The sequence below is a fragment of the Odocoileus virginianus genome, chromosome 6, assembly GCF_023699985.2.
Source record: "Odocoileus virginianus isolate 20LAN1187 ecotype Illinois chromosome 6, Ovbor_1.2, whole genome shotgun sequence".
NCBI classification, from domain to species: Eukaryota; Metazoa; Chordata; class Mammalia; order Artiodactyla; family Cervidae; genus Odocoileus; species Odocoileus virginianus.
In genome coordinates, this window is record NC_069679.1 from 89,045,412 (window position 1) to 89,070,391 (window position 24,980).

At 41.2% G+C, this 24,980-nt stretch overlaps 1 protein-coding gene and 1 long non-coding RNA gene across 2 annotated transcripts; one reads left to right on the forward strand and one right to left on the reverse strand.

Moving 5' to 3' along the window:
* The first annotated feature begins 5,470 nt into the window (after positions 1–5,470).
* EIF3J (eukaryotic translation initiation factor 3 subunit J) lies at positions 5,471–24,412 on the forward strand. Its single transcript, XM_020900763.2, has 8 exons — positions 5,471–5,625; positions 5,701–5,804; positions 16,329–16,383; positions 16,835–16,926; positions 20,087–20,201; positions 21,994–22,155; positions 23,378–23,451; positions 23,778–24,412. Exons 1-8 carry the CDS (start codon positions 5,568–5,570, stop codon positions 23,907–23,909), a joined length of 792 nt encoding a protein of 263 aa, XP_020756422.2. The 5' UTR covers positions 5,471–5,567; the 3' UTR covers positions 23,910–24,412.
* Positions 12,199–15,963, reverse strand: LOC139035713 (uncharacterized). Its single transcript, XR_011488429.1, has 2 exons — positions 15,570–15,963; positions 12,199–14,886 (listed from the first exon to the last, which is right to left on the reverse strand). It is a non-coding gene; the product is annotated as an uncharacterized lncRNA (long non-coding RNA).
* Positions 24,413–24,980: the final 568 nt, after the last annotated feature.

The following is a 24,980-nucleotide window of genomic DNA, read 5'->3' on the forward strand; positions in this document are numbered from 1 at the left end:
GGGAAGAACTTTCTGCAAAGGTAACAGCTTCGAAGGAGGAAGGAAAGTCAACTGTATGAAGGTGTGGACAAAGCATTGTTGGCAGAATACAGCAAGGACAAAGTCCAAAAACAGGAAGAGGCTTAGTAGCCTCAAAGGGCCAGTAGCAATGATGTTAGTGAGAGAATGGCATCATAAGGGGCTTGGTGGGAGGCAGGAGTCAAGACTATGCAGAGCCTTGTGAATTTAAACCCCAAGCAAACACCAAGAAGCCACTAAAGGGATTTCAACGGGGAGGAAGGGGTACCATGTTTAATTTTTTAAATAAACTGCCTGGTATGTAGTGAATGGACTGTGGAGAGGGAAGAGCAGAAGACGGAAAACCCACTGGAAGCAGATTATAGAAGAGTCTAGAGAAAGCTTGGACTATGGTGGTAGCAAGAGGCATGGGGGTAATTAAATAGGTTCAAGATTAATAGTGGAATCAAATCGCAGACCTTGGTGATGGACTGAATTTAAGAGGTAAGTGGGAGGGGGAATGCAAGGATAGCGCCCAGGTTTTTGACTTGAGCACTTATAGGTGGGTGTCACTTCCACTCCTCCAGGCTCCAAAGGCATCATACTCTACTGATCCCTTCCCCTCCTCCTCCATATCCAGTCTGTCACTGTATTAATCGGGTTGATTCAGAGAAACAGAACCAACAGGATGTGTCTCTATGGAGAGAACATTTTAAGAAACGCTCACAGGGAATTCCCTGGTGGTACAGTGGTTAGCACGCCCAGCTTTCACTGCTGAGGGCTCAGATCAATCCCTGGTCGGGGGAATTAAGATTGTGCAAATTGTGGGGTGGGCGTGGCAAAAAAAAAATCAGAAATTAGCTCACGTAATTGTGGGAGCTGGCAAGTCTCAATTCTACACAGCAGGTCCACAGGCTGGAGCCCCCAGGAAGACCTGATGCTGCAGAGTCCAAAGGCAGTCTGCAGGCAGAATCCCTTTTTCCTCAGTGTTTCCTCAATGCCTTCAATTGGTTGGATAACACCCATCCACATTATGGAGGGTAACCTGGTTTACTCAAAGTTTGCTGATTTAAAGGTTCAGTCAGTCCAGTCTGTGAGTCGTATCTGACCCTTTGTGACCCCGTGGACTGCAGCACGAAGCTTCCCTGTCCAGCACCAACTCCTGGAGCTTACTCAAACTCATGTGCATAGAGTCAGTGATGCCATCCAACCATCTCATTCTCTTGATTTAAAGGTAATTACAAACGAAAAATACATTCACAGCAACAATTAGACTAGTGTTTGACCAAAAACTGAGTACCTAGCCAAAGTGACACATAAAATTAATCATCACAGCCACTAAATCCTGTTGATCCTGACAGTATTGGTTCCTGCCTCTCAGTTGCCATTGTCTTACTTTAGGGTTGTATTCTCAATTCATAAAATATTTACTTATATATTAGATACTGTGCCAAATGCTGGAGATATAACTGTGAATGAAAGATTGTGTCTTAGGGACCTTACATTCTAGTCTTTGCCTTCTGTCTTGCCTCCTTCCAATCCCTCTTTATAAATGGAAGGCTGCATAACATTGCCTCTCACACTTTAACATAGTCATCTAGCACTGGGTTAGAGAGTCTCATGTTTTACAAGCTCTCAGGTGTTGCTAATCAAGAACAAACTTTGAGTAAGTGGGCTGTAGAATATTTTTTGGAAGACTATCTTTATAAAACGTGTACTATTGTAGACTCCGAAAAGATACACCGGAAATGGGCAACAATGGTTGCCACCAGAAAAAAACAGAATGGCTGATGATTGTATATACCTTTTTACAACTTGAATGTTGTACCAAGGAAGTGTTACATATTCAAAAACAAACCAGGAAACAGCAAAAACAAAACAAAAAATATCTGAAACTGTACACCTCTGAAAATCCTGCAGTGGAGTCCAAAGGACAAAAGGGCAGAGTGCAGCTCAGCCCATCTTCAGTTCAGTCGCTCAGCCGTGTCTGACTCTTTGCGACCCCATGGACAGCAGCACACCAGGCCTCCCTGTCCATCACCAACTCCCGGAGTTTACTCAAACTCAGTCCATTGAGGTGGTGATGCCATCCAGCCATCTCATCCTCTGTCGTCCCCTTCTCCTGCCTTCAATCTTTCCCAGCATCAGGGTCTTTTCCAATGAGTCAGTTCTTTGCATCAGGTGGTCAAAGTATTGGAGGAGCTTCAGCTTCAGTCCTTCAACGAATATTCAGGATTGATTTCCTTTAGGATGGACTGGTTGGATCTCCTTGCTGTCCAAAGGACTCTCAGGAGTCTTCTCCAACACCACAGTTCAAAAGCATCACTTCTTTGGCCTTCAGCTTTATTTATAGTCCAACTCTCACATCTATTCATGACTACTGGAAAAACCACAGCATTGACTAGATGGGCCTTTGTTGGCAAAGTAACGCACATGCTTTTTAATATGCTGTCTAGGTTGGTCATAACTTTTCTTCCAAGGAGTAAGCGTCTTTTAATTTCATGGCTGCAGTCACAACCTGCAGTGATTTTGGAGCCAAAAAAAAATCACTGCCGCCGTTTCCACTGTTTTCCCTTCTATTTGTCATGAAGTGATGGGACTGGATACCATGATCTTAGTTTTCTGAATATTGAGCCAACTTTTGCTTAAAAGCCAACTTTTTCACTCTTCTCTTTCACTTTCATCAAGAGGCTCTCTAGTTCTTTGCTTTCTGCCATAAGGGTGGTATCATCTGTCTATCTGATGATACTGATATTTCTCCTGGCAATCTTGATTCCAGCTTGTGCTTCATCCAGTCCAGCGTTTCTAACTTATTTAAATAAAGAAGATATTTATTTAATATATTTATATATATTAAGTTAAATGTACACAGTCTTGATATACTCCTTTTCCTATTTGGAACCAGTTTGTTGTTCCATGTCCAGTTCTCACTGTTGCTTCCTGACCTGCATACAGATTTCTCAAGAGGCAGGTCAGGTGGTCTGGTATTCTCATCTCTTTCAGAATTTTTGTTTGTGTTGATCCACAACACAAGGCTTTGACAAAGCCTTGTCAAAGGCTTTGCCATAAGTCAATAAAGCAGAAATAGATGTTTTTCTGGAACTCTTGCTTTTTCGATGATATGGTGGATGTTGGCAATTTGATCTCTGGTTCCTCTGCCTTTTCTAAAACCAGCTTGAACATCTGGAAGTTCATGGTTCACGTATTGCTGAAGCCTGGCTTGGAGAATTTTGAGCATTACTTTACTAGCATGTGAGATGAGTGCAATTGTGCAGTAGCTTGAGCATTCTTTGGCATTGCCTTTCTTTGGGATTGGAATGAAAACTGACCTTTTTCAGTCCTGTGGACACTGCTGGGTTTTTCAAATTTGCTGGCATATTCACAGCATCGTCTTTTAGGCTTTGAAATAGCTCAACTGGAATTCCATCACCTCTACTACCTTTGTTCATAAGTGATGCTTCCTAAGGTTCACTTGACTTCACATTCCAGGATGTCTGGCTGTAGGTGAGTGATCACACCATCATGATTATCTGTGTTGTGAAGATCTTTTTTGTATAGTTCTTCTGTGTATTCTTCCCACCTTTTCTTAATATATTCTGCTTCTGTTAGGTCCATACCATTTCTGTCCTTTATTGAGCGCATCTTTGCATGAAATGTTCCTTGGTATCTCTAATTTTCTTGAAGAGATCTCTAGTCCTCCCCATTCTATTGTTTTTCTCTATTTCTTTGCATTGATCACTGAGAAAGGCTTTCTTATCTCTTCTTGCCATTCTTTGGAACTCTGCATTCAAATGGGTATTTCTTTCCTTTTCTCCTTTGCTTTTCGCTTCTTTTCACAGCTATTTGTAAGGCCAACTCAGCCATTTTGGTTTTTTGCACGTCTTTTTTCTTGAGGATGGTCTTGATCCGTCTCCCGTACAATGTCACGAACCTCTGCCCGCAGTTCATCAGGCACTCTATCAGATCTAGCCGCTTAAATCTATTTCTCACTTCCACTGTTTAATCGGAAGGGATTTGATTCAGGTCATACCTGAATGGTCTAGTGGTTTTCCCTACTTTCTTCAATTTAAGTCTGTATTTGGCAATAAGGAGTTCATGATCTGAGCCACAGTCAGCTCCCGGTCTTGTTTTTGCTGACTATATAGAGCTTCTCCATCTTTGGCTACAAAGAATATAATCAAGCTGATTTTGGTGTTGACCATCTGGTGATATCCATGTGTAGAGTCTTCTCCTGTATTGTTGGAAGAGGGTGTTTGCTATGACCAGTGCGTTCTCTTGGAAAAACTGTTAGCCTTTGCCCTGCTTCCTTCTGTACTCCAAGGCCAAATTTGTCTGTTACTTCAGGTGTTTCTTGACTTCCTACTTTTGCATTCCAGTCCCCTATAATGAAAAGCACATCTTTTTGGGGTGTTAGTTCTAGAAGGTCTTATATGTCTTTACAGAACCGTTCAACTTCAGCTTCTTCAACACTACTGTGCTTCCCTGATAGCCCATCTTCAGCCCTGTATTATTATCAGTTTACCTGCTCAGCTTATCTCCAGTTGCCGGTCAGATCAGGGAGCATCTTCTGCCTGCGTGCCTTCTACCGGAAACGCACTGGAGCAAATTTCACTTGGTCTTTTAAACTCCTTACTGCAGCGCTCACTTTCTGGAAGCCTTTCAAATACCCTACCGCTCCCCTCCGCGGTTATCATAACCCTTTTGAATTTAACCTCAAAACGCTTCTTTTTGTTGCGGTCATTGCACTGTGTCGAAATCTGTTTCCGTGTCTGTTTTCTCCGCTTGATTGTGCGCTCCTTGAGGGTAAGGCTAGACTCAGACTGAGTTCCGAAATCATTCTGCGAAAGAATGAATCGTGTACTGGGTTCAGGGGGCTCACAGAAGGGAAGGTCCTCGGGCCCCGGGGTTCCCTTCGATCCCTCCGTGATGCTCTGGAGGCAAACGTGCCGGGAGCTAAATCTGAGCTGTCTGGCTGGGAGGCTGCCAGGAACTCGGTGCTCTCCGCTCGCTTCTCCCGGCGCCCTGCGCCCTTCGGGATTCAGAGGCCCACCTCGCCCAGCGCGCTACCGCGCGCCCCTGGGACGCGGAGATCAGTCCGCCGCCCACAGCCGGGCGCGGCGTGAGGACTGTCTGCCGCGGTCGCCGGCGCCCCGGGGCGGGGTCCACGCGAGCAGAGGGCGCGCCGCGCCGCTAGGGGCGGGCTCCGGGTGGCCGGGGAGGAAGGGAGAGGGCAGGCGACAGCCAAGCGCTAGACAAGGTGCTGCCACGACCACCGTACTCCCTGTTCCTTCCTGGGGTGCGCGAGCGTGGGGGCCGGCTCTGCCCACCCCGCCCTTCCCCCTGCCGCACTGGCCCGCCGGACCCCTTAGGCGCCGAATGGAGCGCGGAACGCCCCGCGCGCCCGCCTCTCCCCACGCCCCTTCCGGCCGCCGAGGGGGCGGGGCCTCGGCGTTGAGTCAGCCGCGGTCCCAGCGTTCCCCGCGCGGGCGACGAGCGGGGATCCGGTGACTCACCTCCGCCGCGCTAACTCTCCCCCGTCTTCCCTCATACACGCTCACGCCCGGCTCGATATGGCGGCGGCGGCGGCGGCGGCGGCGGCGGCGGCGGCTGGGGACTCCGACTCCTGGGGTGAGGAGAAGCTCGGGGATCGGGCCGGGCCGGCGCTGGCCTCAGACTGTCATTAACGCGGCTCTCTTCCCGCAGACGCGGACACGTTCTCAGTGGAAGACCCGGTCCGGAAGGTGGGGGGCGGCGGCACGGCCGGCGGGGACCGCTGGGAGGGCGAGGACGAGGACGAGGACGTCAAGGTGGGTCCGCGCGGGGTGGGCCCGGGTGCCCGCCTTGGGGCTGGAGGTCGGACGCGGGGCCCGGGGCGCCGCCCGGGCCTGCGGGCCGTGTGGGGACGCGAGCGCAGGGCCCGGCGGTGCCCTGTTCCGCCGGCCAGAGGGCCGGAGTTGGGCGGCGTGGTCTGCAGAGTCTGCCTGCCGAGTGGCGGGCCCCAGCCCCTCTTAGAGGGTCCGCTCCTGCCCGGATCCCCCGCCAGCCGGCGACAGGCGGTGACAGCCGCGGCTGGGCCGGCCCACGTGCGCACTGCGCGGGGCTGAGACCGGGAAGCGAGAGCGGGGCCCCTGGCTCTTCCCAGATGGGGCGTCTCGTAACGCGTCCCTCGGGCTGGTAGCTCGTCTGCAGCCCCAAAGGGAGGATGAGGTTGGGGCCCCTGGCTCATCCCAGATGTGCGTCTCCTAACCCTCTTGCCTTTTCGAGCTCAGGCGTCCCTCGGACTGGTAGCTCGTCTGCAGCCCCAAAGGCCCGCTGGTAGAGTTTGTTAGAGCTGTTAAATGTGTGAAATATTGTGGTGTAATTTCGGCCACCTTTTTTTTACCCCCACACAAGTGAGATACTTTTTAGACCCCCTTCTCCCTCGCTGTGGTAAAAGGACCAATTGAGGACTGAGATCGCTACCTTAGCGGTCAGAAACCTGGTTGCATAGTCCACACAGCGACTTGAAAAATGGAGCTCTGATAGAGTGGGTCATTCATCTGTACGGCAACCCGTAAGGAAATACTGATTTCGTGGCTGGAGAAGGAAAGGAGCCGGTGTTTGTCGTGTTTGTCCTGTGCTTTGTATATGTCGTTTGTTTCTGAGACCTCCTGGGGACTCAGCGTGTGGCTTCAGATGACATGATGACTGCTGCGTTTGTTTTCGTTTTTCTAGTAGCTACAAATCTAAGTGCAGAATGTTAAGCCTCTTATTAACGAAGTTCTCGAAATCTTTATTTCCGTGAAGATAAAATTTAATATGAGTTGGGAAATGGTTTTCTGTGGTTTTGATTCATTTAGTGAATGGTTTATTCTTCTGACTTCTACCCCCAGCCCATGATAACAAACCCTACAAATCTTTCCGCTTGGGTTAAAAAAATTTTAAGCTAGATAATCGTTATGAACTTTGTGTCCATACTGCTTTTGTTTAGATTTTACTTTTGTCTGATGAGGCGGATGTCCCAACTCATTGAACAGCCTGAGATTCAGGGATGATGTGAGCTTTTCAGACCTTGGGGTTAATTAAGAAGCAGCACTATTGTGAAGATATTTAAATTTTTGTTTCATTTACATGTTGTGTAGACAGGGAATGGATTGTGCTGTCAGCCTAATTGCAAAATATTAGTTACCTCCCTACCCTATAGCAGATTTTGTGTTTTGAGCCTTTAGTTCAGATTTGTCCTTTCACTTCTATGCATAGTAGATGTAGGAGTTAAGACATTTGTTAGGAAAATTGGGAATAGGTGAGAAGAAGCAACTAGAGAATCAGGAATTACCAGAAAATGAAGTTTGAATGAAGTAGTCTAGACTGATAGGAAGAAGCCTGACTGAAATTATTGTATCTAAATGGTGTCTGTCCTGATAAAGAGAATTCTGACCACTTGTAACTAATTTTGGAGGTATAGGAGTTGTAAATCTTACTTAAAGGTAAGTGTTACATAAAGGTTATCTTGTCTCCACACTCTTTCAGTGCAGAATTTGTTTTATACAAATAGCCTATTTCTTTTACTTAAACTTTGAAGTTGATCTTTGAGTAGTAGAAAGCTGAACTTGCCCATTTTATTTCCATGTTGAAATGTTGCTTTATTTCTGTTGAGTTTCTCAAAGATTTCCATGATAATGGAGTAGTTTGGTTCCTAGGAGTTTAGGATCAGACAGACCTGGATCTATACTGTTGCCTTGACAGTTTCTATTTGTGAACATAAACCAGTTTTTTAATCAACCCACGCCCAGCCCCCCCACCCCAATCTTAGTATTACTACGGAAGCTATCTCAGGCATTATTTTGCCCTTTAAAGGAGATAATATATGAAGCATTAAGCAGAGTTGGCTGACACTTGGTAGGCACTGAGTAAACATTAATTCTCTCTTGCTTCTAGATGTAGTGTTAATTTTTCTGGCTGATGGAAAATATGCTTAGGCTGTTTAGATCTTGTATCTGGGGTCATTTTTGTGCCACGTTGTGTGCTTTCTTTAGCTCAGTAGGAGTAAGTTCTCTCCATATTGGGTGTTTACTGTGTATTTTTTGTTTTGAATGGAATGACCATGGTTGTCAGGCAAGTTTTTGCTTGCTCAGAATCTAGAGTTGAAATTTGTCACCTTGAATGGTGATGAGAAGGTTTTCCCTGCTTTCTGAAACTAGAGCATTCCTATCAAACCTTTCCTAAGCTGAAAGAAGTAATTACTTTAGCACACCTTGCTAACAAATGCACAGGATAAGTCCAGGTAAAGCACGGATGCTCACAGACAGAACTCAAAGCTGTGGCAGCTTGGTGCTGAGACTCTGAGAGCTCGGTGGAGAGTGAACTTGGCCTTGGCGGTGCCGCTCTTGCTGCTTAGGGTGCTCGTTGCCACTGTAATAGCTCAGTGCCAAAAACAGATGCACTTTTCAAAAAACAATTTAAAAAAATGCAATTTTCACTTGTCATAAAATGGTAAATTCTCTTTGTATTTCACTTAGTGAACACAGGTACTAAGGTTCGTTGTTAGAAAAAGTGAAGTGTCATAAAGTGAACTTTCAAAAAGTAAGGAATACTTTAATACCAAATTTCTGAATTCTGATGTTCTAATGCTAATCCTTTGGTAGCAGCTGTTAACAAGGTTTAGTTTTCATGAGATTGAATAATCACAGTCCTTAAAGAATACAGTATGTGACTTTTTGAAAAGTCCTTCAAAAGTAAGGGAGGTAGAAACAGTAAGCTCTTCAATCTGTGTCAGCATCTAGTGTTTAACCTTTAAGAGTATAGGCGTAATGTCATTTTTGTAATGTCCTGAGAAATGAAAGGAAAACTAAGGTCTTTTGTCACAGTAACTTGCTCCAATAGGTTAATGTCTTTCAATAGACATAGCATTTTACTGCCCTTGACTTTTCAAATAGCTGTCTGATAGTGGCAGAAGTGTATTTAGGTGAAACTAGAATTGTTCATCTGAGAAGGCAATGGCACCCCACTCCAGCACTCTTGCCTGGAAAATCCCATGGATGGAGGAGCCTGGTGGGCTGCGGTCCATGGGGTTGCTAAGAGTCAGACACAACTGAGCGACTTCACTTTCACTTTTCACTTTCACACATTGGAGGAGGAAATGGCAACCCACTCTGGTGGTCTTGCCTGAAGATTCCCAGGGACGGGGGAGCCTGGTGGGCTGCCGTCTATGGGATCACACGAGTCGGACACGACTGAAGAGACTTAGCAGCAGCAGAATTGTTCATATTCACTTGGGAGGGGTAGGGGAAGGCTGTGCTTCTTCCCAGTTTAAAAGGTGAGAACTGGGGAGCATAGTTTCCTCTCACATTAGCTTTATTTCCCCTTTCTACCCTATCCTGATATCAATGCAGAGGCAGTGGGAGAATTGTTTGCTTGGCATGTATCTCTAGACTCCTTCCTCATTTCTGGAATGATGTGTAAGCTGTGTTGATCATTTTTCCTGCTTACTGTGAGTACCTACCCACTGCAAGCAGGAACAATACAACTTTTACTCCATTTTACTAGTCTCCCATCATTTCACTAAGACAGATTAGAAGCTAGATTTATTCAGAGGGTGTAGAGTTTGTTTTGAGAAAACTTCTGGTTGTAATCAATCATCTCACACATTTGCTTCTATAATGTTATGACAAAATGTCTTTAAAAGACCCTAGAGAACTGGATTAGTTGAAAACTGCATGCCTTATTGTGCCCATTCAGCTGTCTGTTAGGATCGTATCCCAGTTAATAGTTTAAATATACCAGAGTAAGGACATTTTTGAAGCATTGGAAACCACTTCTGAAGTAGACAATCATATTTCAAAGACATGGGAGATTGTTGGGAAGTTTTCAGAAGGTAGGCATTTTGCTAGGAAATGGATAGTGTGTGTGGATGGTGTGTGTGTGTGTGCACGTGCGCGTCTTATGAAAAATCCTAAACACTTACAGAAGTGGAAAGAACTTTAATAAACCCATGACCAACCTTCTATTTTCTATCTTGCTTTTCTGTCTTGCTTCTATTTTCTATCTTATCTTTCTATCTTTCTATTTTCTGTCTTGCTGTTCTCCTCACCCAGCCAGATTATTTTGAAGAAAATATCAATTGTATCATTGTACTACCCTGACAATTTTTTATAAACTAGTGAGTTTTTAGTTGGGAAGTGTGTTTGTTGCTGAAAAATATTTACCTAATAAATTTGCTATCCTGAACCATTGAAAATAAATACGCCATTTGTTTAGTGTTCAGTGTCTTGTTCTTGATCTAGCTTAGCCAGGAATTTGAAGTAGAATTGATAACACTTCCAACTATGAGACAGGTCGGTATTGAGATGGAATTCAGCAGAGTGCTGAGCCATAGTAGTGTGTTAAAAACTTAATGAATTAAGTGAAGTAGGATTTATTGAGACAGATACCCTGGTTTCCAGAGACAAGCAAAGTACTGAGGTGATGGAAGAACATTTGAACTTATTTTAAAAACGAAACTTTGCTGTCAGGTCTGGCCATGGCAGGAGCACACTATGGAGTTCTGATGTTTCTCAGAACAGAATTGGTGCAGCTTATAGGAACACCCAGTAAGAGACTCTTTTGTTTCAAGAGATTATGCTTTATCTAAACCAAACTATTGTACTTAAGAAGGAAAGGAGGAGGTGTATATATTAGTTAATGGGCTTCTGCTGTGGGGCAGAAGAGTTTTCCTGCTCATAGGAAGCTACTTCTGTTTGATGATCTATAAATATATCTTGCTTAAGTTGGAAAGCATTTTCAGCCCTAAACGTGTTCTCTCATTGCATGTGACACTCTGTAGTTGTACATTATAAAAATGACAGACTAGCCAGCTACTGGCTGCATTATTAGAAATAAAAAGAAACCAGGGTTTAAATTTTTTCTGTTATGTTTTCATTTCTTAGTCGTATTTAGTTGGGAAGCAGGTTTTAAACTTGAAAAACACCCGTCTTTTTTTTTAGAGAAATGGCTCAAACGATGCTGGGTGTGTATCTGTAGAACATAAGTATAGATAAGCAGATAGTTTATAAACAGCTTCTCTTCTGAGGAAGAGCCTCATTTTAGCCCCATTTTAGAAGAGCCTGGTTGATACTGGAGATATTAATACTTTAAATACTTGGAAATACTTTTGGAGATAAAAGAAATACTTTTGGATATTTTAATTGGAAGATCGATTGGCTACCAGTGATAATTGGTTAAAGAATTTCATTGGATATTGACAGGTAACTCCTGAACCAAAAACAACCATTAATTTTAGCTGTTTCTCTAGTAACCCTTCTTGTATTTTATCTGAATTCATTGTCAGCATTTACAAGGTCTTGATGTTTATGGAAAATTGGGCAGTTTTAAACATTCTACTTTTATGCATTTACTTTTATAACTAAGGATGCAAAAACTGTCTTAAGTTCATGGGGAAAGCTTCCTGGCCTTCTGCTTTGGGGACGACATTTGTTTGGAAGTGTGACCGGTCTGTTTCTTCCGGCGTCACTGTGCTCCCTTCTTGAGGAGCTTGTCCTCAGTGTAGAAGTAACTTCAGAGCAAACTTTTTTCCAGCACTCTGGGGTGAGGGTGCCTTTCATGGTCTGTCTATGAACTGAGGAGCAAATGTCGTAGTTGTTCCCAGGACCTAGAGATAGGAGCCACTGTCTTTGCTACTGAAATCTTTTCTGTGCTGAAATTCTAGGTGGCCTCATTACACTTGCGCTGACGGGACTGTGTGACAACTGTCCAGAATAAGGTTATTCTTCGGTAGCAAAACCAGGGACGGGGTAGAGGCGGGACCTAAAGTCAGGGTGAATGAGACACTTGAGAAAGCAGTGATCTGGGTGGGGTGAGGTTTCACTGGCAAAGGGAACTGAGGAATATCAGCACTGAACACAAATCCTACCCTGCTGTGCTGTTTCGCTGTGTGGGAGTTACTGGGATGGCGCTGCTGATTTTCAGCTACGCCTCGCTCCTCTTGAGCACCTGCTCCCAGAGGCTGCTAGACTCATTTGTTAAAATTAGTAGAAATCCATCACAGGCGATTTGAGATGAATATTTGACACCGTTGTAGCAGGGCATATCTTAGTATGTACCATAACCCTTCTCTTTGATATGGGATTCCCTGCAATTCCAGGGGACTCCATTCCAGGACTAATTGAAAGAACAAATTTTGGTGTGGAGGGACCTAGTTCCCAGACATTTATACTTCAGGATTCAGGTAAGAAATGATGTTTAATATGACACTTTAAAGAAATCTTGTCCTGTTCAAAACAGGTTCCTTCATTATTTTTCCATTCAGATTGTGTGGTTGTTATCTCTGGGCCTTATCGTCCTTAATGTAAAGTGGGGATAACACTACTTTACTTGCAGGATTTTTGTGAGGGTTAACTGTGTTACTATATGTAAAGTTCTTTGGGGACTTCCCTGGCAGTCCAGTGGTTGGGACTCACTTCCACGAGCCCAAGTTCAGTCCCTGGTCAGGGAACTAAAATTCCACAAACTGTGCAGCATGGCCAGAGAATTTAAAAAATTTAAACATGAAGTCCTTTGCATAGTGCTTAGTGCACAGTAAGCACTTGGTAAATGCAGTCTGTTGTTACTGTTATCATCATCACTGTTATTAGTAGGGAGTTACAAACATTCCCTGGAAGTAAGCAGACAGTTCTTACATCTGAGAACCATCTAAGCAGCATACCACTCACAGACCCAGCTTTTCTATTCTGTGAAGACGAAAGTGACAAAAGACTTCTAGTAGTAGTCAACTTTTAGTTTTAGCTCTTTGGTTCCTTTTGTACAATGGTGTACTGATAGAGCACTTACGCAAACCGGCAGGGTGACATGGACATGTGCCGTCTGATTTCTGACTCGTAGATGTTCATACAGTGACTCGCTGGTTTGCTTTCATTGTGTGTGTTAACTATGAACTGTGGGTTAAATTGCAAAGGTAAAGTGATTATAAAAACACTAAAATTCAAAGTTCTTCCCACTCATGGCAGCCTTGCAGGATTTTTTTATTTCTTTGGATTTAGATTTTTATTAAGAATCAAGGCTTAGTTTACAGACCTAGCCTGATTCAGATTTACAGCCTCTTGCGTTATGAAGCCAGAAGCTTGGCGTCGCAGCTGTGGCACATGAGTCAGCCCTGCCCCTCCTGCCTTGCCCGTCACCTTCTGCTCAGCTGCAGACTGGCTTGTCCTCGTGGCTGAGACAGTGGTCAGGTTACCTGTAGGTTAAAGCCCTATTTACACACAGGACTGTGTCTTTCTCTGTTAAACTTAAACCTTCTAAATTCTGTGGACCCTTTAGAAGATTGATCATTGTTTTATGTTTGGCTCAGTGACTCTGCTAGGCACAGCAAAGAGACTACAGAGCCACCTGAAAGTGCCCCGCCCAAGTTAGGGAGTTGGTTCCATGAAGCTGTGGATCAGCTCTTGATTCTTCCGTTGTTCTGAGCTTAACTCTTTTTTCTTTTTTTTAAATTTAATTTTTAAAAGTTGAAATATAGTTGATTTACAATGTTGGGCTTAAATTTTTATAAAGATTTAATTCATTAGCCAGGGTTACGTTGTATGGACTATTGCTTGAAATAATTAAAACGATTAGCCAGAATGTTGGATGCTTTTACATTTGGGGAAGTAAGAAGTATAAAGACAGCTCAATTTTTCTTTAAAACTACTGTGGATTATTTAAGAGAGGCTGTTAGTTTTGGCTTGGTGGTCTTGTGCTTTAACTGTTAATGGAGAAGCTTTTTTGTGGAGTTATACAGCTTGATGTAAAAGTTCATATGGAGAAATAAGTGTGCAAGAATGGCCAGGAAAACACTAAAAAACCTGAAAAGGGGGGATTAGCCCCAGCTTACATTAAAAACATACTATAAAGCCTCTAATTAAAACAGTAGGTACTGGTACATGAAGAGACAACAAACCAGTGGGATAGAATAGAAAGCAGAAATAGATCCAGTGTCTAAGAACACTCAGTATATGGTTAAATCACAGGGCGGAGATGGGCTTTTTAAACACTGAAGTGTAGTTGATTGGCAGTATTACAGGCTTCAGGTATACAGTGTCAGCTCTGTCGCGTCCGACTCTTTGCGACCCCGTGGACTGCAGCACGCCAGGATTCCTTGTCCATCACCAACTCCTGAAGCTTGCTGAAACTCACGTCCATCTAGTCGGTGATACCATCCAACCAGCTCATCCTCTGTCGTCCCCTTCTCCCGCCTTCAGTCTTTCCCAGCATCACGGTCATTTCCAGTGAGTCAGTTCTTCACATCAGGTGGCCAAAGTATTGGAGGAGCTTCAGATTCAACCCTTCCAGTGACTATTCAGGACTGATTTCCTTTAAGATTGACTGATTTGATCTCCGTGCAGTCCAAGAGACTCTCAAGAGTCTTCTCCAACACCACAGTTCAAAAGCATCAATTCTTCAGTGCTCAGCTTTCTTTATAGTCCAACTCTCACCCATACATGACTACTGGAAAAACCATAGCTTTGACGAGACGGACCTTTGTTGGCAAAATAACATCTCTGCTTTTTAATATGCTGTCTAGGTTGGTCATAGCTTTACTTCCAAGGAGCAAGCGTCTTTTAATTTCATGGCTGCAGTCACCATCTGCAATAATTTTGGAGTGCAAGAAAATAAAGTCTGTCATTGTTTCCACTGTTTCCTCATCTGTTTTCCATGAAGTGATGGGACTGGATGCCATGGCCTTAGTTTTTTGAATGTTGAGTTTTAAGCCAGATTTTTCACTCTCCTCTTTGACTTTCATCAAGAAGCTCTTTAGTTCCTCTTTGCTTTCTGCCATAAGGCTGGTGTCATCTGCATATCTGAGGTTATTGATATTCCTCCCAGCAATCTTGATTCCAGCTTGTGCTTCATTAAGTCCAGCATTTCTCGTGATGTACTCTGCATATAAGTTAAATAAACAGGGTGACATTATACAGCTTTGACATAGTCCTTTCCCTATTTGGAACCAACATAGTGGTTCACACTTTTTAAAGATGATACTCCATTTATAGTTATTATAAAATATTAGAAAGGTGGACTTTTCAATAGATGGTGCTTTGACAACTGGGTAACTATTTGGGAAAAAATAAAATTAGATCCATACTTAGATCCATCATAGAAAAGAAAAAAATTGCAAAGGATCAGAGATCTAAATGAAAAAACAATGGAAGCATACATCTTCTAGAAGAAAATTCCTTGCTTTAAGAAAAGACTTTGTAATTGACTTGGAATTCAGAGCATTAAAAGAAAAGTTTTAAATTTTACTCCATAAATGTGGTGGGGTACATAACACTTCGTGGGGAGACACTGTAGGCATTTCCATTAAGAGAAGAACAAGGACTTGATCCCCGTTTTCTCTGCCACTGTTCTTTCACACTATACTAGAGGTTTTGCTAGTGCGATTAGATAGTGAAATCAATTGTGGAGGCACACAAATTGGTGAAGAAGGAATAAAGCTATCTCATTTGCAGATGATATGGTAGTATACCTGGAAGACCATAGAGACTCAGTGATGGAACTAACTTAAGTGATAAATGTAATCAAAGTGGGTTTCAAAGTGGTGCAGTGGTAAAGAATCTTACCTGCCTGCTGATGCAGGAGACGCAAGAGATGCGAGTTTGATCCCTGAGTCGGGAAAATCTCGTGGAGTAGGAAATGGCAGCCCACTCCAGTATTCTTGATGGAAAATCCCATGGACAGAGGAGCCTGGTGGGCTGCAGTCCATAAGGTCACAAAGAGTCGGGCACGACTGAGCACACCATGTAAGTATTTACATACGTACAGTAGTAGGGTGTAAAGTTAATGTGCAAAACCTGTAGCTTTTCTATGATAAAATAATAACCAGTTAGAGGGCAGAAAATGGAAAAAAAAAAATTTACAACGGCAACAGGGAAGACGAATACTTAGGAATAGACCTAATGAGAAATACGCAAAATCCTTTAAGAGAAACTTTAAAACATTCTTTGAAAGATACAGAGGTAGAGGAGCCAAGATGGCGGAGGAATAAGACGGAGAGACCACTTTCTCTCCTACAAATTCTTCGAAAGAACATTTGAATGCTGAACAAATTTCACAAAAGAACTTCTGATCACTAGCAGAGGACATCAGGCGCCCAGAAAAGATACAGAGGTAGGCGTGAACAAATGAAAAGATAGCCCTTTTTCTAGGCTAGGGCAGTTCAACATTATGTCAGTTCTCCCAAAACTATAAATTTAATGTAAGACCAAAAAAAAAAAAAAACCCCCAAACCCCAGCAAACTTGTTTCTGTGGTGTTAGAATAATAAGGATCACATGGAAAAGTAAGCACGCAAGAATTATTAATGGAGTTTTCTTTGTTTAGGATAACTGGGATGATGATGATGATGAAAAAAAAGAAGCAGCAGAAGTAAAACCAGGTGATCCATTGGGTTTCCTCTGTTTTGGGGTTTAGATCTTAATCTGATGCTTATGTTAAGACAACTAACAAAATGCTGCAAAATAGAACATTTTGGTTATTTTTAGAAACCAAGCATCCTTCTGTTTCCAGTTCATTCTCTTCTCCCTGCATCTCTTTTTTCTCTCTCTTTAAAATATAATCAGATTAGAGGATGAGGCATCACAGTTGAATGGTCTAAGTCTTACCTAAAGGACTGTGGGGAAATATGAAAGGAGGCGTTTGGATCTTAGGGGTTAGATTAGAGAGGAGAAAGGAAGAACTTTTCTATTCCTATTTGCCAGGAAATCACCATCTAAATTGGAGCTGGGAGAGGTTTGATCTTTTGAAATATATAAGTATCATGTCTGTCTCATTCATAAACTAGAAAATATTTAAGATTAACTGTGATTAAAACATTTCTTTACTTTCAGAAGTAAAAATTTCAGAAAAGAAAAAAATAGCAGAGAAAATAAAAGAGAAAGAACGGCAGCAGAAGAAAAGGCAAGAAGAAATTAAAAAGAGAGTAAGTCCTATTTATTTTCCATAATACAGAATTCTCACCTCAGTAGTGGTGCAGTATCGTAACAAGCAGCAAATGTTACCTGACCTTTTAAAGGGCTTTGTAAAGGTTGTAAATGGACATCATCAGATAAAGTGATCCCAGACAAACTGAATTTGTGGTTTTTGCAAAAACCAAACCCAGAAGCTTTACGTGTTAGAATGCCTTTTAGATTTTCACAGACATTTGGAAGCACTCAGGATTGTCTTGTGACCATAGTCAGGGATTTTTTTGTCAGTGCCTTGCAGTTCTCTCTAGCTGTGATTATAGTCTTTTTTTTTTTTTTTTAATGGGCAGTGTACATTTTGAATAAATACAAAAAGCATCCATTTCTCTGCCATGTACTATATAGATGTTTTTGATTATTTGGAGCAAGATCAGGAATTTTGTGTTCATTTACTTTTTGAATAGAAAACACATTTACATGATTCAGAAATCAAAAGGATATTAAGAGGGGCACCCAACTCTTCACAGATTTGTTCTGTTTCTTTCCCTTTATCCTATAAGTAAATACTGGTTTATGATGTCTCCAAGGTGACTTTATGTATTTGTATACAACTGTATGGTCATATTCCACCCATTTTTTTATTGTTTTCACCTTGGCTTTATTTAATAATCATGGAAATCTTACCACATTGGCTACGATACTGCCACTGCGCAAAGCTTCCCTTGACTTTTTATTAAGAGAAATTTCAAGAAAATAGCATAATGGGTCATATACAAATCACCTAAATTTACCAGTTGTTAATATTTTGCCAACTTGCTTCACCTGTTCTTTTTTTTTTTTTTTGCTAAAATATAATCCAATATATAACAGACATTATGCATTTTTCCTTTAAATACTTCAGTATGCATTTCTGAAAAAGCAAAGCTGTTTCTCACATAATTACGTTCCTCATGTAAGTCATTTTTAAACATCATCTGTATTCAGTTTATGTGCATTTCTTTGTCCCAAAATATCCGTACATATGATTTGTTCAGGCAAGCACCTTGCACTTATTTGGTTGTTAAATGTATTCTAAATCTCCCAGGGTCTGTCTTTCTCTTTTGAATGACACTGACTGGCTGACAAGAGCAGGGCAGCTGTCCTGCAGAACACCCCACCGTCTCGATTTCTCTGACTGCTTCCTGGTGGTTAGTTTCTTCTAACTTGGCAGTGAAGTCTAGAAGTTTAATTGGAATTAGATTAAACATTTTTGGTTGGAATATTTCAGATATAATGCTGTATGCTTCGTGTTGCATCAGTCACATCAGGAATCATATAATGTCTGTACTATTATTAATGATGCTAAAATTGATTACTGAGTTAAGTTGATGACAACCTGGTCCTTCTCTTGTAAAATTACAGATTTCTTTTTACTGGTAATGCAGTTTTATGGTTAGTTTTAGTGTCATTGATGATCATTACCTAATTATTTCTTTAGGTGTGGCAGAATGGTGATATTTCATTCTATGACTTCTGTTTTTTTATTGGCTGGCTTTTTTTCCCCTTTTTTCTATTTGGTTACTTTGAATATGGTTTGTACTAGAAAGCATAAAAGCTTAATTCTTTTAATTACTAATTTTCAGAGTAAGGAGCCGGTGTGGTAACTTTAAGAGGTGAAAAATGAAGGATTTTGTGGGTTTCAGTTTTTTCTTTTTGAGTAAATTTATGGTCTTTTATGAATTTCATTTAGATATAGTGATTATTTTTTTTTGATGCTTAAACTGTCCCAATGTTGGATAATAGGGGTCACTCTAAGTTGTTCCTATCTTCCTCTGTTTCACAGAACCCTGCTAGTCTTTGAAAGGTTCCTTGTTCTCTGGCACAATAAGCTCATCTGGTAAACTCTCTTAGGCCTGGAATCAGCTACTGTCATTCCTTTTTAGTACCAAATTATCATAGCCAACAATATGTGAGAATGTCTGTTTCCCCCCAGTCAGGAACATTTTAGATACTTTTTAGTAATCTTGTATTTGTATATCTAAATATACTTACATGCATGTTTATTTGTTCAGAACAAGCAATGGATTCTTACAGCTCAGTCTAAGAAGTTGGTCATTGAAGTTTAGCATTATACTTACTTTATTGTATCTTGATATTAGTCTCCAAAATAAAGAAACCTTACACTCAGTGAATTAATTTTATCTTAGGTGAAGTATTGAGTTAAAACACACTCAGTTTTGATGCAGGAAATAAGGGTGTTCAGCTCTATCAATAGTTGAGATAGTTCCCTTTTTCTAGAAAAATCTTCTCCATGAGAAATAAAATGTGACCTGTTTCAGAAGTGGCCTTCTAAATCAAAATCTTCCAACTGCACAGGCATGGATAATTGTAAATGGCACAAATTCCCTTCACCTTTTTCCTCCTTTGATAAATATTATCAAAGGTATCTCCTCTCAGTAACATATTTGTTATAGAAACTTATGGTATATAGAAAGGATATAAATTAGACTATTGTCATCTCAAAGAAGTGGAATAAAATGATAAATAAGGGGGAAATGTTTTTCTAATTCTCTGAAGGAATTTTTTTTTTGTACGTCTACATAATATTATGGATATGCCATATACTTTAACCATTCTGTTGTGGAATATTTAGATCATCTCTACATTTATTTGATATTATGACTACCATAATATTCATTTGACCTCCTTTTGGTTAAATATTTGTGTGCATCTTTGGTTTCTTAAGAGGAATACCTCAAAGTGGAATTATTTGATTAAAGCATATAGTGTATTTTAAAGACTTGATAAATATTACGAAAGTTACTCTAGAAAAAATTTTTTCAGTATACAGTTTTAGCCAGAATTTAAGAGAGATATTTTCAACTTGTCTGCAACCTCAAGTCCTTAATTTAAGAAAAATTACCATGAAATAAACCCAGTGTTCAAGTCTCAATCCTTTGACATTACCACTTGTGTTAACCTTCTGTTACCATGGGCAGGCTGCTTAATCTGTGACTCGGGTTTTTTTCCTGTAACATTAGGAAAAGGATATCTAAAAGAATTTACTGTAGAAATACAATGAACACTATGAATGTTTGCTATTATTTGTATGTCTAGAAAAAAAAATTATACAGTACAGACATGTACTGTGTTCATTATAACCAGCTGTTTTCAAACTTCATTGTTGTCTCATTTTAGTTAGAAGAACCTGAAGAACCTAAAATGCTAACACCAGAAGAACAGTTAGCAGATAAACTGCGGCTTAAGAAATTACAGGAAGAGTCTGACCTCGAATTAGCAAAAGAAACTTTTGGTAAGTGGGGGTGTGTAACAGTGTAGTATTGAAGTTGTAAGTGAACACTGTGGAAGTCTTACTGGTTTGAAAATTCAGAAAACATCTTTTATGAAGAAACATGGTAACTTAGGTATTAGAAAGCAGTTCTTAACCTCTTCTGTTTGTACTTGAGGCTTCATTACTTAACATAGAGTGAGATATATGCTCAGATTTTTTAATAATTTGAGTATTATATAAAAGATGATTAAGTTATTGAACCCAAATAAAGTATACTGCTGATTTAAGTATATGTTATCAGCTGGATGAAGTTTGGGTGAAGTGTGGAGCCTGTAACTTTCTGAGGTTTAAATGTTTGACTGTAGAAGTATCATTGTCTTAAGTCTGGTGGGATCTAGACAGGAGCTTGCTGGCCTCGGTGAGGCCGAGGCTGTCCCCTCTTGGCCTTCAGCACGCCCTTCCTCCAGAGGACTTCCACGTCCGTGTCCCACGCCTGCAGCTGTGGTTAGTGTAGAAGATAAAAGGTATGTTCAGGACTCTGTAAGTGGACAGTAAGTTTAGAGAGTTCCAGGGGGCCTTACATGGCACTGGAGGATAAAGATACAAAGTCAGAGAAATAGTTTAAAAAGTTCTCATTTTATTTTTTTTCAGAGTAGAATATCCTGTTTCACAGTTAAATAACCTTGAGATGAAGCCTAGGAGGATCCAGTTGTTTTGATCTCTCCCCGTCCCTTCTTTAAACTGGACCAAGCAGGCTGACTGTCGTGAGCACTCTGCTTTGCACTGCGAGTGTGAGCTGACCTCTCAGTGAGTCTTCCGCAGTCTCAAGAGTTGCTGTGGATGCTCGTGTACTGGCGAGTGCTTGACATGTCGCCACCACGCTCGTCTCACTGCAGCGGGCGCGTGCCCAGTGTCCTGTCTTCATAGGGTGGTAAAAGGCACCCATAGTGTTATTAGAGAGAAGGGTTTATGTGGTAATAAATTCTAAGATGGGGCACCAGTTGTCGATTAAAAGCAAAAACATGTATTCATACAGTGATCATTTGGTTAATAGGATTTTAGTGTTGTGTTTCTAATACTAAAATATTGGATCAGTGTTAGCACGTGATTACTTGATTATTGAGGAAGAATCGGTCTGCCAGTGCAGCAGACGCGAGAGACTGCAGGTTTGATCCCTGGGTGGGGAAGATCCCCTGGGGTAGGGGAGTCAACCCACTCCAGTCTTCTTTCCTAGAAAACCCCGTGTCCGTGAGGTTGCAGAGAGTTGGACGCGACTGAGCGCACACACACAGCACACACAGGAAGCATCGTGTCTCGCAGCCTAGAATCCTTTCAAGCTAATTTTTCTGTTGGGATTTAACACATGGTTTACTCCTATTTAGCCTCTGTAGTTAGCTGGATACTTTCACAGGAACCATCTCTGTTTGCTTTTTTTCTTTCTCTTCCATCTTTGCTGTGGGCTATTCTTGGACAAATGCTTTTAGAGCATCCCTTTTGTGCCAGGGACTCCTTTGGGCCAAGTGAAGCCTATGGTTCCCTTCTTAACATACTGTTTTTAAATGCATAAAATACAGAAGATTTTACTTACAAAGGAAACCTATTATTTTGGAATAGGTATCAAAATATTGAAATAACCTGTGATACAGTAATTATGTACAAACCACTTGAATTCTGTCCGAAGATTTCAGTCGACTCAGGTTGAGAACCTCTGTTTTAGAATGAAATAATAGGGTTATTTAGACATCTGATAGGTTTCTAAATTTTAAAAAATCTTCTGATATTTTGTGTGTCCCCTTTCCCCTTTCTCCTACAGGTGTTAATAATACAGTTTATGGAATAGATGCTATGAACCCGTCCTCGAGAGATGACTTCACAGAGTTCGGAAAGTTACTAAAAGATAAAATTACACAATATGAAAAGTCACTATATTATGCCAATTTTCTGGAAGCCTTAGTTCGAGATGTTTGTATTTCATGTAAGTAATTCTCATCTCTGACCCTTGTGGATGGATTTAAGTAGGGGATGTTTTAATACACTGAAGATTTGCTTTTTAGCAGGTAGTTTAGGAATGTTGTTCTGCAAATCCACACCAAGTGGTCTTCTGAGGATGCTTTCTTAGTGTTTTTACAGTGGCTTCCCAGAGGGGTATCTGTGCTTGTTGGCACAACAGCGAATAAAAGACTAGCTTCTTGTTTTATATTGAAGGGAGCTAAGGAAGTATCTTTTGGGGAAAATCATACAGAATTTTAGAACTGAGACCACAGATGAGTGTCTTTTCACTTTGTAAGAAGAAGCCAGCTGCACGAGCTGCCAGCCATTCTCTGGGTCCGTGGATTTCGTTTCGTGCACGTTTCAGGGGCGTGGGGAATGGGAGTGCCAACCAGTGGTGGTATATAGCAACCAAGGTGGAAGGGACTAGTTTGGCTAGTATTTACTGTTTTTAAGACTGAGGATGAATTCTTCACAGGAATTTTAAAGTGGATTTTCTTTGGGAAATGATTACTAAGTGGAAGGTTCTAAATCTGGTCAGCGATATGCCTGTAGTTGTCGTTTTATTTTGTACACACTATTTTTTTCTGTTTCAGAGGTGCTAACCAAAATTGAACACTTCTTTTGGTAGATAAAAACTCATGTCTGTTTCCAGCTTTGTATTTTAATGGGGTGGGAGGATGTGTTGGCCAAGTTTATTTCCTGGTAGGGCAGGCACTTAAGACTTCTGAGATAACCTATTATTTTCATTCTTGTGCTAGAAAATGGAGACCTCAAGGGCCGGGGAGTTGTCATCTGTGCGTTTAAGGATTGGCCTTCCGTATTGATTCAGATGCTCCTCACTGAAAATCAAGGATGTGTTGTTTCCATAAGACTGGTTATTTTGTGTGTTTAGACTGGATAAGGAAGCATGGTAGGGAGCTCTGTAAGCTGTAGCTGTTTCCAGTTTCTGGTTAAACAGCGGCGTCTTGGCGATTATAGATCATCACGAAGTTTTGTTGCTGGGCTTGCCATTTTAGGCAGTTCTGGTTTGTGAGCCTAGCCATACACTTAAAAGATTCTCTATCATGTTAGGAGAGATTAACAGCCTTTTCAAAGTTACTGAAGTTAATGATGGACAAATTAGATTCGTCATGACACTGTGAAGAACGTGTGTTTTGCTTTTTTACTTATGCTCTAAAATTCTTAAAAATTATTATTTTTTTTAGTGGAAATTGATGACTTGAAAAAGATTACCAATTCATTGACTGTACTCTGCAGTGAGAAACAGAAGCAAGAAAAGGTAAAAGAGCTAGTTGTGTGGGAAATGTGTATTGCGCACACTGGGGTGTAGACATGGTATTTTCACCAGGGTTAGTGAGGAGAAGTCAAGAGTTCACCAATACCATTTATATTGGAATAGAACAGGAGTGTGCCATTATCATCTTTTTGTTTATAGATATGTTCATGTTTTTTCTAAATTAATAATAGAAATTACCCTGGCTTAATTCTGGAATCTCAGAGAACTAGGTTTTTCTGGAACCAGAGGCTTTTTTTGACTCTGAGGGTTGCTGTACCAATTAAGGTGCCCATATAAAGTCTTATGACTTAACTCTCTTTTATCTTCAGCAAAGCAAAGCCAAAAAGAAGAAGAAAGGTGTGGTTCCTGGAGGGGGATTAAAGGCCACCATGAAAGATGATCTGGCAGATTATGGTGGTTATGATGGCGGATACGTACAAGACTATGAAGACTTCATGTGACGTTTTATCTTCTCCTGGTGTCTTCTTTCTGTTGCCCACAGTCCCTTCAACATGTAGCACAACTTCCTTTCCTTTCAGTTCTGCCAAATGCTACAATCAGAAGTGCAGTATCTTTTGTGCTGGTTACTTAATCCCTTGACACTTAGGTGCTAATGTGCAAATGATGGAACTTGGATCTTGTTGCCAAGGGGTTAAAATTGGGAACCACTGTTGTCACTAAATCATAGTTTTAAAAAACAAACCTAATGATGTTGTCATTGTTGCTATCTGATTCCATAGCAGCAGTCACTAAATTGGAAACAAAGGTTGCAACATGACAAAAAAATTGTGTAGTCTTTACCAGCACCGTTCAGTAATACAGCCTTAACCATACCTCCTTGAACTACTTCATACCTTGTCAAGAAAAGCGGTCTGCTGCAAGGGCATGTGGTGTGCACCTAGTATTAACATTGCTTTGTCTTAAAATTGAGCGTGAGGATATTAAAAATACATTGTGAAGAAGACTGATAATCTCAGAGTGAAGATACGGCGGCTGCAAAGCACTAGTTTGATACTTAATTAAATGACCAAAACCCTCCAACTTTGAAGCTCAAGAAGGTAAACCTCTCCATGATTGCATTACACGTTGTGGAATCTCTTGGCTGCATAGACTGTCTAGTTTCTATTTATCAGACTATTGTACTGACAGAGTGCTTCAGCTGGGGGAGGGAAAGTCCTCACCTGTTTTATTTGTAATTGTCTGAGAAACAAATCTTCCTTTGTTCTCCAGGGCTGCAGTGGAGCAACTTTAACTGGGTTTTGGCATTTCCTTTCCTTTATAAAACATGCTCAGCAAACTGCACCAGTTAACTACACAGTTTGGTAAATTGTTATGTTAACAATTATGACATCTGCAATGTTTTATAAAGCAACTAATTTAATAAAGTCACTATTGTGAGGACTTAAATTTTGTGTTACCTCCCAAGAGATATTTTTGGAGAGTATAGAACAAAAGCTCTTGGGACTAGAGTTCTCTATATACTTACAAAGCTTTATAAGTGGTTGATGAGTAGATGTAGTTTTAGAAGAAAA